General features: G+C 46.2%; 1 protein-coding gene across 1 annotated transcript; it reads right to left on the reverse strand.

Moving 5' to 3' along the window:
- Positions 1-9881: 9881 nt before the first annotated feature.
- LOC120060749 (NADH dehydrogenase [ubiquinone] 1 alpha subcomplex subunit 4-like 2) lies at positions 9882-12427 on the reverse strand. Its single transcript, XM_039010160.1, has 4 exons — positions 12257-12427; positions 11271-11356; positions 10883-10943; positions 9882-10684 (listed from the first exon to the last, which is right to left on the reverse strand). Exons 1-4 carry the CDS (start codon positions 12296-12298, stop codon positions 10628-10630), a joined length of 246 nt encoding a protein of 81 aa, XP_038866088.1. The 5' UTR covers positions 12299-12427; the 3' UTR covers positions 9882-10627.
- Positions 12428-12756: the final 329 nt, after the last annotated feature.

A 12756-nucleotide genomic window follows, 5' to 3' on the forward strand; every position in this document is an offset into this window, starting at 1 on the left:
ATGAGCCCTGTCTTCAGCCTGACATGAGCCCTGTCTTCAGCCTGACGTGAGTCCTGTATTCAGCCCGACATGAGTCCTGTATTCAGCCCGACATGAGTCCTGTATTCAGCCCGACATGAGCCCTGTCTTCAGCCTGACGTGAGCCCTGTCTTCAGCCTGACATGAGTCCTGTCTTTAGCCTGACATGAGTCCTGTCTTCAGCCTGACGTGAGCCCTGTCTTTAGCCTGACATGAGCCCTGTCTTCAGCCTGACGTGAGCCCTGTCTTCAGCCTGACATGAGTCCTGTCTTTAGCCTGACATGAGTCCTGTCTTCAGCCTGACGTGAGCCCTGTCTTCAGCCTGACATGAGTCCTGTCTTTAGCCTGACATGAGTCCTGTCTTCAGCCTGACGTGAGCCCTGTCTTTAGCCTGACATGAGTCCTGTCTTCAGCCTGACGTGAGCCCTGTCTTTAGCCTGACATGAGTCCTGTCTTCAGCCTGACATGAGCCCTGTCTTTAGCCTGACATGAGTCCTGTCTTCAGCCTGACGTGAGCCCTGTATTCAGCCCGACATGAGTCCTGTATTCAGCCCGACATGAGCCCTGTCTTCAGCCTGACGTGAGCCCTGTCTTCAGCCCTACATGAGCCTTGTCTTTAGCCTGACATGAGTCCTGTCTTCAGCACGACATGAGCCCTGTCTTCAGCCCGACATGAGTCCTGTCTTCAGCCCGACATGAGCCCTGTCTTCAGCCCTACATGAGCCTTGTCTTTAGCCTGACATGAGTCCTGTCTTCAGCACGACATGAGCCCTGTCTTCAGCCCGACATGAGTCCTGTCTTCAGCCCGACATGAGTCCTGTCTTCAGCACGACATGAGCCCTGTCTTCAGCCCGACATGAGTCCTGTCTTCAGCCCGACATGAGTCCTGTCTTCAGCCTGACATGAGTCCTGTATTCAGCCCGACATGAGGCCTGTCTTCAGCCCTACATGAGCCTTGTCTTTAGCCTGACATGAGTCCTGTCTTCAGCACGACATGAGCCCTGTCTTCAGCCCGACATGAGTCCTGTCTTCAGCCCGACATGAGTCCTGTATTCAGCCCGACATGAGCCCTGTCTTCAGCCCGACATGAGCCCTGTCTTCAGCCCGACATGAGTCCTGTCTTCAGCCCGACATGAGCCCTGTCTTCAGCCCGACATGAGCCCTGTCTTCAGCCCGACATGAGCCCTGTCTTCAGCCCGACATGAGTCCTGTCTTCAGCCCGACATGAGCCCTGTCTTCAGCCCGACATGAGTCCTGTCTTCAGCCCGACATGAGTCCTGTATTCAGCCCGACATGAGCCCTGTCTTCAGCCTGACATGAGCCCTGTCTTCAGCCCGACATGAGCCCTGTCTTCAGCCTGACATGAGTCCTGTCTTCAGCCCGACATGAGTCCTGTCTTCAGCCCGACATGAGTCCTGTCTTCAGCCCGACATGAGCCCTGTCTTCAGCCCGACATGAGTCCTGTATTCAGCCCGACATGAGCCCTGTCTTCAGCCCTACATGAGCCCTGTCTTCAGCCCGACATGAGTCCTGTCTTCAGCCCGACATGAGCCCTGTCTTCAGCCCGACATGAGCCCTGTCTTCAGCCCGACATGAGTCCTGTCTTCAGCCTGACATGAGTCCTGTCTTCAGCCCGACATGAGCCCTGTCTTCAGCCCGACATGAGCCCTGTCTTCAGCCCGACATGAGTCCTGTATTCAGCCCGACATGAGCCCTGTCTTCAGCCCGACATGAGCCCTGTCTTCAGCCCGACATGAGTCCTGTATTCAGCCCGACATGAGCCCTGTCTTCAGCCCGACATGAGCCCTGTCTTCAGCCCGACATGAGTCCTGTATTCAGCCCGACATGAGTCCTGTATTCAGCCCGACATGAGCCCTGTCTTCAGCCCGACATGAGCCCTGTCTTCAGCCCGACATGAGTCCTGTATTCAGCACGACATGAGCCCTGTCTTCAGCCCGACATGAGTCCTGTCTTCAGCCCGACATGAGTCCTGTCTTCAGCCCGACATGAGTCCTGTATTCAGCCCGACATGAGCCCTGTCTTCAGCCCTACATGAGCCTTGTCTTTAGCCTGACATGAGTCCTGTCTTCAGCACGACATGAGCCCTGTCTTCACCCCGACATGAGTCCTGTCTTCAGCCCGACATGAGTCCTGTATTCAGCCCGACATGAGCCCTGTCTTCAGCCCGACATGAGTCCTGTCTTCAGCCCGACATGAGCCCTGTCTTCAGCCCGACATGAGCCCTGTCTTCAGCCCGACATGAGTCCTGTCTTCAGCCCGACATGAGTCCTGTCTTCAGCCCGACATGAGCCCTGTCTTCAGCCCGACATGAGCCCTGTCTTCAGCCCGACATGAGTCCTGTCTTCAGCCCGACATGAGTCCTGTCTTCAGCCCGACATGAGCCCTGTCTTCAGCCCGACATGAGTCCTGTATTCAGCCCGACATGAGCCCTGTCTTCAGCCCGACATGAGCCCTGTCTTCAGCCCGACATGAGTCCTGTCTTCAGCCCGACATGAGTCCTGTCTTCAGCCCGACATGAGCCCTGTCTTCAGCCCGACATGAGCCCTGTCTTCAGCCCGACATGAGTCCTGTCTTCAGCCCGACATGAGTCCTGTCTTCAGCCCGACATGAGCCCTGTCTTCAGCCTGACATGAGCCCTGTCTTCAGCCTGACGTGAGTCCTGTATTCAGCCCGACATGAGTCCTGTATTCAGCCCGACATGAGTCCTGTATTCAGCCCGACATGAGCCCTGTCTTCAGCCTGACGTGAGCCCTGTCTTCAGCCTGACATGAGTCCTGTCTTTAGCCTGACATGAGTCCTGTCTTCAGCCTGACGTGAGCCCTGTCTTTAGCCTGACATGAGCCCTGTCTTCAGCCTGACGTGAGCCCTGTCTTCAGCCTGACATGAGTCCTGTCTTTAGCCTGACATGAGTCCTGTCTTCAGCCTGACGTGAGCCCTGTCTTCAGCCTGACATGAGTCCTGTCTTTAGCCTGACATGAGTCCTGTCTTCAGCCTGACGTGAGCCCTGTCTTTAGCCTGACATGAGTCCTGTCTTCAGCCTGACGTGAGCCCTGTCTTTAGCCTGACATGAGTCCTGTCTTCAGCCTGACATGAGCCCTGTCTTTAGCCTGACATGAGTCCTGTCTTCAGCCTGACGTGAGCCCTGTATTCAGCCCGACATGAGTCCTGTATTCAGCCCGACATGAGCCCTGTCTTCAGCCTGACGTGAGCCCTGTCTTCAGCCCTACATGAGCCTTGTCTTTAGCCTGACATGAGTCCTGTCTTCAGCACGACATGAGCCCTGTCTTCAGCCCGACATGAGTCCTGTCTTCAGCCCGACATGAGCCCTGTCTTCAGCCCTACATGAGCCTTGTCTTTAGCCTGACATGAGTCCTGTCTTCAGCACGACATGAGCCGTCTTCAGCCCGACATGAGTCCTGTCTTCAGCCCGACATGAGTCCTGTCTTCAGCACGACATGAGCCCTGTCTTCAGCCCGACATGAGTCCTGTCTTCAGCCCGACATGAGTCCTGTCTTCAGCCTGACATGAGTCCTGTATTCAGCCCGACATGAGGCCTGTCTTCAGCCCTACATGAGCCTTGTCTTTAGCCTGACATGAGTCCTGTCTTCAGCACGACATGAGCCCTGTCTTCAGCCCGACATGAGTCCTGTCTTCAGCCCGACATGAGTCCTGTATTCAGCCCGACATGAGCCCTGTCTTCAGCCCGACATGAGCCCTGTCTTCAGCCCGACATGAGTCCTGTCTTCAGCCCGACATGAGCCCTGTCTTCAGCCCGACATGAGCCCTGTCTTCAGCCCGACATGAGCCCTGTCTTCAGCCCGACATGAGTCCTGTCTTCAGCCCGACATGAGCCCTGTCTTCAGCCCGACATGAGTCCTGTCTTCAGCCCGACATGAGTCCTGTATTCAGCCCGACATGAGCCCTGTCTTCAGCCTGACATGAGCCCTGTCTTCAGCCCGACATGAGCCCTGTCTTCAGCCTGACATGAGTCCTGTCTTCAGCCCGACATGAGTCCTGTCTTCAGCCCGACATGAGTCCTGTCTTCAGCCCGACATGAGTCCTGTCTTCAGCCCGACATGAGTCCTGTCTTCAGCCCGACATGAGCCCTGTCTTCAGCCCGACATGAGTCCTGTATTCAGCCCGACATGAGCCCTGTCTTCAGCCCTACATGAGCCCTGTCTTCAGCCCGACATGAGTCCTGTCTTCAGCCCGACATGAGCCCTGTCTTCAGCCCGACATGAGTCCTGTCTTCAGCCCGACATGAGTCCTGTCTTCAGCCTGACATGAGTCCTGTCTTCAGCCCTACATGAGCCTTGTCTTTAGCCTGACATGAGTCCTGTCTTCAGCCCGACATGAGCCCTGTCTTCAGCCCGACATGAGCCCTGTCTTCAGCCCGACATGAGTCCTGTCTTCAGCCCGACATGAGTCCTGTCTTCAGCCCGACATGAGCCCTGTCTTCAGCCCGACATGAGCCCTGTCTTCAGCCCGACATGAGTCCTGTCTTCAGCCCGACATGAGTCCTGTCTTCAGCCCGACATGAGCCCTGTCTTCAGCCCGACATGAGTCCTGTATTCAGCCCGACATGAGCCCTGTCTTCAGCCCGACATGAGCCCTGTCTTCAGCCCGACATGAGTCCTGTCTTCAGCCCGACATGAGTCCTGTCTTCAGCCCGACATGAGCCCTGTCTTCAGCCCGACATGAGCCCTGTCTTCAGCCCGACATGAGTCCTGTCTTCAGCCCGACATGAGTCCTGTCTTCAGCCCGACATGAGCCCTGTCTTCAGCCCGACATGAGCCCTGTCTTCAGCCCGACATGAGTCCTGTCTTCAGCCCGACATGAGCCCTGTCTTCAGCCCGACATGAGCCCTGTCTTCAGCCCGACATGAGTCCTGTCTTCAGCCTGACATGAGTCCTGTCTTCAGCCCGACATGAGCCCTGTCTTCAGCCCGACATGAGTCCTGTATTCAGCCCGACATGAGCCCTGTCTTCAGCCCGACATGAGCCCTGTCTTCAGCCCGACATGAGCCCTGTCTTCAGCCCGACATGAGTCCTGTCTTCAGCCCGACATGAGCCCTGTCTTCAGCCCGACATGAGCCCTGTCTTCAGCCCGACATGAGCCCTGTCTTCAGCCTGACATGAGCCCTGTCTTCAGCCCGACATGAGCCCTGTCTTCAGCCCGACATGAGCCCTGTCTTCAGCCCGACATGAGCCCTTTCTTCCTGCTTAACTGTTTTCAGGCTAACCACTATCGCTGGCGAACGTATGACCTCCACTCTTTTCCTTTGTGCTGACCAACTGACTGAAAGGAAAGTGTTTGCTTCGTGTATAATTAACTATTTTGCTTAGAGCCATAGGTAAACATTTTATTTTGATAACATTTCCATTCAGAAATTGACCATACTTTTTATTTAGACTTAACAAAAATATAAACACAACATGTAAAATGTTGGTTTCATGTTTCATGAGCTGAAATAAAAAATCCTAGACATTTTCCGTACATAAAAAAAGCTTATTTCTCTCAACTTTTGTGCACAAATTTGTTAACATCCCTGTTAGTGAGCATTTCTCCTTTGCCAAGATAATCCATCCACAAGACAGGTGTGGCATATAAAGAAGCTGATTAACTTCTTATGGCTGCAGGGGCAGTATTGAGTAGCTTGGATGAAAGGTGCACAGAGGTGCCCATAGTAAACTGCCTGCTCCCCAGTCCCAGTTGCTAATATATGCATATTATTATTCGTATTGGATAGAAAACACTCTGAAGTTTCTAAAACTGTTTGAATCATGTCTGTGAGTATAACAGAACTCATATGGCAGGCAAAAACCTGAGAAGTTCCACTTCCTGTTTGGATTTTTTCTGAGGTGGCAGATTTTCAACCAAGCTCTCATTGAAATTACAGCGAGATATTGATGAGTTTTCACTTCCTACGGCTTCCACTAGATGTCAACAGTCAATAGAACTTTGTCTGATGACTCTAATGTGAAGGGGGGCCGAAACAGACAGGAATTAGTCACCACTGCCACGAGCTGACCATGCTTTCACCATGCGCGTTCACATGAGGAGGACCTCCGTTCCACCGCTCATCTGAAGTCAATCTAATTCTCCGGTTGGAACGTAATTCAAGATGTATGTTAACAACATTCTAAAGATTGATTCAGTACATCGTTTGACATGTTTCTACTGACTGTTATGGAACTTTTGGACATTTCGTCACTTTATAGTGGACGCGCTTTGTGACTTTGGAATTGTTTACCAAATGCGCTAACCAAAGTAGCTAATTGGACATAAATAACGGACATTATCGAACAAATCAAGCATTTATTGTGGACCTGGGATTCCTAGGACTGCATTCTGATGAAGTTCATCAAAGGTAAGGAAACATTTATCATGTATTTTCTGGTTTCTGTTGACTCCAAAATGGCGGCTAATTTTATTATATTTCTGAGCGCCGTCTCAGATTATTGCATGGGTTGCTTTTTCCGTAAAGTTTTTTTGAAATCTGACATAGCGGTTGCATTAAGGAGAGGTATATCTATAATTCCATGTGTATAACTTGTATTATCATCTACATTTATGATGAGTATTTCTGTTGAAACGATGTGGCTATGTAAAATCACTTGATGTTTTTGGAACTAGTGAATGTAACGCGCCAATGTAAACTCAGATTTTTTTATATAAATATGAACTTTATCAAACAAAACATGCATGTATTGTGTAACATGAAGTCCTATGAGTGTCATCTGATGAAGATAATCAAAGGTTAGTGATTAATCTTATCTCTATTTCTGCTTTTTGTGACTGCTATATTTCGCTGGAAAAATGGCTGCGCTTATTGTGGTTTGGTGGTGACCTAACATAATCGTTTGTAGTGCTTTCGCTGAAAAGCATATTTGAAATCGGACACTTTGGTGGGATTAACAACCAGATTACCTTTAAAATGATATAAGACACATGTATGTTTGAGGAATTTTAATTATGAGATTTCTGTTGTTTGAATTTGGCGCCCTGCACTTTCACTGGCTGTTGTCATATCGATCCCGGTAGCGGGATGCAGCCATATTAAACAGCATGATCATTACAAAAGTGCACCTTGCACTGGGGACAACAAAAGGCCATTCTAAATTGTGCAGTTTTGTCACACAACACAATTCAAGTTTTGAGGGAGCGTGCAGTCGGCATGCTGATTGCAGCAATGTCCACCAGAGCTGCTATCAGTTCATTGAATGTTAATTTCTCTAGCATACGTCGTTTTAGAGAATTTGGTATGTATGTTCAACAGGCCTCACTACCGCAGACCACGTGCTACTTCGCCAGTCCAGGTCCTCCACATCCGGCTTCTTCACCTGCGGGATCGTCTGAGACCAGCCACCCAGACAGCTGATGAAACTGTGGGTTTGAACAAACAAAGAATTTCTGCACAAACTGTCACCCATTGAACATGTTTGGGGTGATCTGGATCGACGTGTACGACAGCGTGTTCCAGTTCCTGACAATATCCAGCAACTTCGCCCAGCCATTGAAGAGGAGTGGGACAACATTCCACAGCCCACAATCAACAGCCTGATTAACTCTATGTGAAGGAGATGTGTGGCGCTGCATGAGGATAATGGTGGTCACAACAGATATTGACTGGTTTTCTGATCCACGCCCCTACCTTTTTTTTTTAAGATATCTGTGACCAACAGATGCATATCTGTATTTGCAGTCATGTGAAATCCATAGATTAGGGCCTGTTAGGTTCTGAACAAACAGTAAAAACTCCCAGACGACTAGAAAAAGCTCAAACCAAGTTTATTCAACCCACTGGGTGCTTCAGCTGCTAACACAACATACAAGTCACACAAGCACATCTTTAAACCTTCCAACTAGGTGGAATCATCTCCTTGCATGTCTAAGATAGACACTCCTCTGTTGTTAGGCAGAAACGCAGGAGGTTCCTCTTACTGGTATGGTCATGGCCCTGCCTAAGTCTAGGACCCTCATGGGCGTGGAAATGTGTGTGTGTGTGTGTGAGAGAGATAGGACTGTAATCAGATGGTCTTAGGGGTGGGCTCCTGTGGCCCCCCTCCCAGCAGTGTCTTCTCTCTTCAACTGTTGACCTTATCTTGAGTAGAGTTCCACATCCCTCATGGTCCTAGTTCCTCAGCAACTGGTCTGCCTTATCAAGAACTGAAACTAGACTCTTGCTTTTTGCCTCCTACCTTAGGAACATACATATTCTACAATAATATATTTGAACAAATTATGACATTTCTGCACTTTCCTTTTCTCACTCAGTCATTTCCACACATCAAGTTCCTCTTTACCCTTCCTTGACCCCCAACATACACATTTCGTATACATGAAAACAGGGTTGGGGAGTAACGGATTACAAAAACCCGGTAACTGTAATCCGTTACGTTACCAGCAAAAATATTGTGATCAGATTACAGATACTTTTGAAAAACTAGATGATTACTTTGAGGATTACTTTTAAATTCAGACAGGATGTTTGCGGGAAAAAACTTTGACACTTCTCTGTTTTCTCAATGACATTGAACTCAGCATTGAAAAGAGGCACAAGTTTAAGTTTGTTCCACCTGAGCAAGTCTGACCACAAGTCAGAGACCACTATGATGACACACCAAATGTATTTGATGGATCGCGGGAAAAGAGCAGGAATAGGCTTTTGTAGGCTACAGTCCAAGCTATGTCTTCCAATGGTGCGACTGCTGTCGGCATCCAAAGATTATCCAATTTGAATAAACACTTGGAGGTAAGGATCACAGCAGTGGTTTAGTCTACGGTGATATGGATATCACCTATTATTGATATCTACATAGTGCATTGATGTGAATCACACTGCTGCTCTCTCATTTAGCTATTTGCGCCTTACGGATTTTGGTTGTAGTGGATGGCAGTTCAGAAATCTAAATGTGTATTTGAACCCAATAATGGTTGAATTCAAGAAGTTTAAGTTGCCTATCAATCATTGTGAAAATGCACTCTTGCAACAGTTGCAGAGTGCTGATCCCAGCCTATGGAATAAAAGTGGGGCTTTTATTGCTCAATCTAATTCATGCTGATTAAAAAAATAATAATCCATAGGCCTAATGAACAAAATGCTCAAACAAATAGACTTAAAGGGGCAATCTGTAGTTGCTACATCCACCCATATATGCCCATTGATTCTTGAAGAAAATAACTTATGAATGCCTCATGAGCTTAGTTCAACTGTCACACTCCATGAGAACCCAAAATATAACCTTGTTTTTCTCCAGTGTTTGTAAACGTTGTAAATGTAAATAAACACTATATAGCCACATAACATAGTTACAACAATAATTTTGTTATCATGGATGGTCAGTCCTTGCATCCATAGCTCTGTCTATTAATCTGAGCGTGGTTACATTTCTCCAGGCCCATCCCTCAGCTTTTTCCCAAAACAGAGGCGGGGTACCGTTTTGTTATTGTTTCATCTGTGGATTTGCCCTTTAAACAGCTGCATATTATCAAGTTATCAAAGTGTCACCAACAAAAAAGGTTAACAATAGGCCTATAGCAAATGCAGCATATGACATTCATTTTCACATGTAAATAGCACTTTTCAGTGGTGCTCAAAGCATGCCATTCCATGAGCACAGCATTTATTTTTCAACTTGAATCAATGAACCCAATCAGTCCTCCATGACAACAAAATCATAAGCCACAGAGTAGGAATGGCTAATAAGTCCTTAGTTTTGGGGTTACGCTCAGGTAAAAAACAATTTGGCTAATCTTCCTTATTTCCAAGTCCTATTCCTGAAGTTCAAGGGGTATAAAATTTATTGGAATGACTGGAATTCTGATAGACTTTGATTCTTAATGTAAAGACATCATGTTATCGTATTATTATACACAGTAGAAAGTGATGGGTTAGAAGAAGCCTACATAACCAACCCATAAAGTAAAATTTAACATCCATATATGGCCAGCTATGTAAACTTCAACATGGATTTATTCTGCAATAGATGTCGTTCAATTGGTAACATACATTTTGTCTTCTTCTAATGCCTCTTAAGGGGAAAGTAATCTAATAGTAGTCCAAAAGTTATGTTACTGAGTACAATTTTGGACAGGTAACTAGTAACTGTAACAGATTACATTTAGAAAGTAACCTTTCCAACCCTGCATGTAAAGTAATCACTAAGTTCTGGAATGGTAACATGAATAAGTATATTTCAAGATAGAATCCAAAAGGCCAGGTACATTTTTTTCGAATGACTGATTTCCTTATATGATCTGTAACTCAGTAACATTTTTGAAATTGTTGCATGTTGCATTTTTATATTTTTGTTCGCTGTAATTTGGTGACAAAATCTATGCACACTCCTGCCTCTTTTCATAATGCGCACATTCATTGTTAAATTTAGCGGCTGTCAAAATAACAATGAAGTGTTTATGATAAAACAAACAGACAAATGTATAGATTTGATCATCAACATTATGGATCAATCTCCCAATATTTGTATACATTAGAAGCGTTGAGAGACAAATTCTTCTCAGATTTGAATTCTTCAGTGACGTTCTTCGGGCTGGACTTGGTGCCGTTAGGATAGAGGGAAGATAGTCAGAATTGAGGTCCCTCCTTCTTCAGGTTCTTGTAGTCAGTATCGATGGCCACAAACTGGGGAAGAAGACAATATGGCAGGATTTACGTAATTCTCTTGGCTACTTATATTGATGCAAAATATATGATACTATTGATAGGCTACATTACTATTACATTGTTGTCAAGTCAAACAATAATTGAATAAGATGCAGTAAACATACACTTTGTGGAGCTAAAGTGTGTTTATTGCTGACAGTGTTGGCGGTACAGTACCTTGTACTGGTAGGTAGGGTCAAGCTGATTCCACGGCTCAGGGTTGTTCTTCTTGTTCCAGCTGTACAGTGACACAGCAGTCAAAGCAGGCCGAAGTAGGACAAACACAAATGGGATCAGAGGGAACTGTGTTAGTCTGCCTGCGATCAACTATTCATGAGCCAGGCCTAGTTTACAAAAACTCGCAGCAGGATAGCCCTTTAGTAGTGATATGGGAATTGATGCCCCAGAACGGCACAAGAGGTGGGATTACCTCTTGTGCCTTATGATGTTAAAGGGAATTGGCATCCACTACTATATGTTTTAAATGGATAGTATTAAGAAATTGATTAAAGCATATTAATTTAAAAATAAAATGGACAATAAGGGAAATGGTAAAGAGTCTTACGTGACATGGGGCCCCTTTGCAAGACGGACCAAATACAAGGAGGCTCCTCCCATTCCCAACAAGATGAAGAAGAACTGGGGGATGAGCTATGAGAGAGTAAGAAGAAAGAGGGAGATAGCATGACCATTTCATTCACTTTGAGGCATAGAAATCTGAGCATGTCTACATAGCCTTTGTCAATAAAGGGTTAGGGTTGTGAGTGGCATCAGCAGAACGGTTGAGGATAAATGTTCAGCAGATGTTCACCATGTGAAATTAACTATTTACAGTGAAAACAAGGCCTTTCTTCCATAGAGAAACATTACCTACAGCCCTAACATAACCATGACGCACCCATGGACTCGACTAAGCTAGCTAACCATCCTTCCACGAAACCCATAATGACTTAAAAGTCAATCAACCCAAAAGCATTTTTTACCTCCATTGGATACAATGGTCTTGCAGTTCAAAAAACTAATAAGAGCCTTGTTAGAATGAATTCTGAACAGGATATTGGTCACATTTTTACATTCTTGAAACTGTCCTGTCTGTGTCTGTCTGTCTGTCTGTCTGTTTGTGACTGTATATGTCTCTGTCTGTCTGTGAGTGGAATGTCTGTCTGCCTGATACTTTTTCAGAAAAACAAATGTAATGTGTCAAAATGCAGAAGTGAAGCCTATTTAGAGTTTAAACTTTTATTTCATTTCAATTTGCCTAATGACACTCAGCATATGGGGTTAATTCAGAGGGGTTGGGTTAAATGCGGAAGACACATTTCAGTTGAAGGCATTCAGTTGTACAACTGACAAGGTATCCCCCTTTTCCCTTTCCCTAACTGATGTTTGGAACTGCCATCTCAAGTCATTTTGATTACTCACTTGATTCCATTGAGCAACAACTGGTAGCATATTTAACACCGACAACAGAAATTATGAAACTTTCATGAAATATTATAGACTACTAACTCACTTGAGGTAATAAACCATAGAACAAAAATAAGTACTTACCCCTGGATGCTTCTTTACGTGTTCCATTGCTATTCTAATCATCTTTTCTTACAGTTGCTCTACTTTTTGTCAAAATAATAATTTTAAGATTATAAAATTAATTTCAGCAACAGTAATTTGAATTCTATGTCAAAAAAGCTTGTTTGAGAGTATCCAAGATTAGACCTGTTGCGTTCTCTGTCCGGGTGGCTGCTCGCAGGTTTGAGGAGAGGAGAGGAGAGGAGGAAGGTGAAGATGCTATCTGCTCCTCACAATTACATCTGGCCTCTTGGGACTTATTGTGCACGTACTAGCCCATCAACCGGGATTTAGAGCAAAAACATCCAATTGAACAATTTTCTGTGTGCATAGAATGATTTTTGTTGCCAACAAAATATACATTTAAAAAAACGTTAAGTTACTTGCAAAAACATTTTTTACAAAGTTGTTACAACTTCTCTAGCATTCTCAGAAACTCATTTGGCTGATTTCCTTTGGACCCCATCCCCTTGGGACAAGAC

The sequence above is a fragment of the Salvelinus namaycush genome, chromosome 16 (assembly GCF_016432855.1).
Source record: "Salvelinus namaycush isolate Seneca chromosome 16, SaNama_1.0, whole genome shotgun sequence".
Lineage (NCBI taxonomy): Eukaryota > Metazoa > Chordata > Actinopteri > Salmoniformes > Salmonidae > Salvelinus > Salvelinus namaycush.

Bases quoted from the DNA above. Each gene is read 5' to 3' on its own strand.
- LOC120060749 (XM_039010160.1), bottom strand. From the start codon at position 12,298: ATGATTAGAATAGCAATGGAACACGTAAAGAAGCATCCAGGG. The intron at 11,357-12,256 runs GTAAGTACTTAT...ACTCTCTCATAG, and splicing joins ACGTAAAGAAGCATCCAGGG to CTCATCCCCCAGTTCTTCTT. The intron at 10,944-11,270 runs GTAAGACTCTTT...GTCACTGTACAG, and splicing joins GCAAAGGGGCCCCATGTCAC to CTGGAACAAGAAGAACAACC.